The 1,295-nt window shown below is 49.8% G+C and overlaps 1 protein-coding gene across 1 annotated transcript; it reads left to right on the forward strand.

Annotated features, from left to right (window-relative positions):
• Positions 1–292: 292 nt before the first annotated feature.
• On the forward strand, positions 293–1,035 carry GAST (gastrin). The gene is made up of 2 exons (XM_003768224.2): positions 293–626; positions 935–1,035. Exons 1-2 carry the CDS (start codon positions 419–421, stop codon positions 1,033–1,035), a joined length of 309 nt encoding a protein of 102 aa, XP_003768272.1. The 5' UTR covers positions 293–418.
• The last annotated feature ends 260 nt before the right edge of the window (positions 1,036–1,295 follow it).

Genomic DNA, 1,295 nt, shown 5'->3' on the forward strand with positions numbered 1-1,295 from the left:
AATCCTGGAGTTGGGGGAATTTCTGGATTTCAAATGCTAGCTCCTCTTCCTATTCCTCCTCCTTTTTGACAAGGCAATCAGGGCTAAGTGATTTATCCTGGGTAACACAGCTAGTAAGTGTAAAGTGTCCAAGGCTGGATTTGAACTCAGGTCCCCCTGATCCCAGAGTCAGTATCCACTGTCACCTAGACCTTCCTTTTTATCTTGAATTCACTCCTTCCCACTAACGTCCTGTTTCCTTCTCTATGAAATATGGGGATTGAATTAGATGATCTATTGCTAAGGTCGTTTTTACTTCCAAACCTTATGGGCTTGTGACTGGGAATGGCAGAGGAAGAACCCCACTGATGAAGGGTAAAGGAGCCCCCCCAATAGACCTGCCTTTTCTCCTACATTGAGTTCACCCTTCCCAGACAGGATGCGGCAGCTGTGGGGGTGTGTGCTGGTCTCTGCCCTGGCTCTGGCCACCTTCTCTGAAGCTTCTCCAAAGCCGGCTCTGCTCCAGGACACTCCTCCAGGCCCAGAAGCCAGCAGGAGCCTGGGACTGGGCTTGCCAACGCCCCTGGGCTCTCCTTCCCACCACCGGAGACAACTCCGTCCCCAGGAGCTTCCTCACCTCAAGACAGGTAAGAATTGTCAATCATTCCCCAACAGCCAGGTTAAGAACAGGAAAACAAACACAAAGTCTTAGAATCAGAATTTTAGAACTGGAAAAAGCCAAATGCAACCTCAATTTACTCAGAAGGAAACTGGTCTTAGAGAGGTTTGCCCACAGTTCCCCAGGTAGCGAGCCCCTTTGAATCCAAGTGTTTCTGACCTCAAGTCCAATAAGTTAGTCTGGGAATTTAGGTCTAAGGCCCAAGAACACAAGCCGCCTCCTCTGCTCCACTCCCTCAGTTTTATTCTCAACACATCCCTTCTTTCTTCCTACCAGACCTATCCAAGAAGCAAGGACCATGGCTGGAAGAGGATGAAGCTTATGGCTGGATGGACTTTGGACGTCGCAGTGCTGAGGAGAGGGACCAGCTCCCCTAGCATGGACCATCCCTGTCCTGCCCCCACTTCTCCTCCATCCTGCCCTCTGTTCGATGCCATCTCAAAATAAACATTTTCTCACCCTAACACACCGTCACTCTCTTTGTTTGTGTGGTTGTTGAGTGAAGGGATGAGGGGGTGACAAAGAATGGAGAATAGGGGCCAGCCCAGAAGGAGCTGCCCTCTCCCCCTCACGCTGAGAGCACAGGACTATTAATCCATTTCATCTCAAAAGATGGAGTCAAAGAGAAACAACTTGA

This window comes from Sarcophilus harrisii, chromosome 4 (assembly GCF_902635505.1).
Source record: "Sarcophilus harrisii chromosome 4, mSarHar1.11, whole genome shotgun sequence".
In the NCBI taxonomy this organism is placed as follows: Eukaryota; Metazoa; Chordata; class Mammalia; order Dasyuromorphia; family Dasyuridae; genus Sarcophilus; species Sarcophilus harrisii.

What these genes read in the sequence shown, in the direction of transcription:
- GAST (XM_003768224.2), top strand. Translation starts at nt 419, where the DNA reads ATGCGGCAGCTGTGGGGGTGTGTGCTGGTCTCTGCCCTGGCTCTGGCC. An exon ending in GCTTCCTCACCTCAAGACAG is followed by an intron (nt 627 to 934) that starts GTAAGAATTGTC and finishes TCTTCCTACCAG; the next exon opens with ACCTATCCAAGAAGCAAGGA.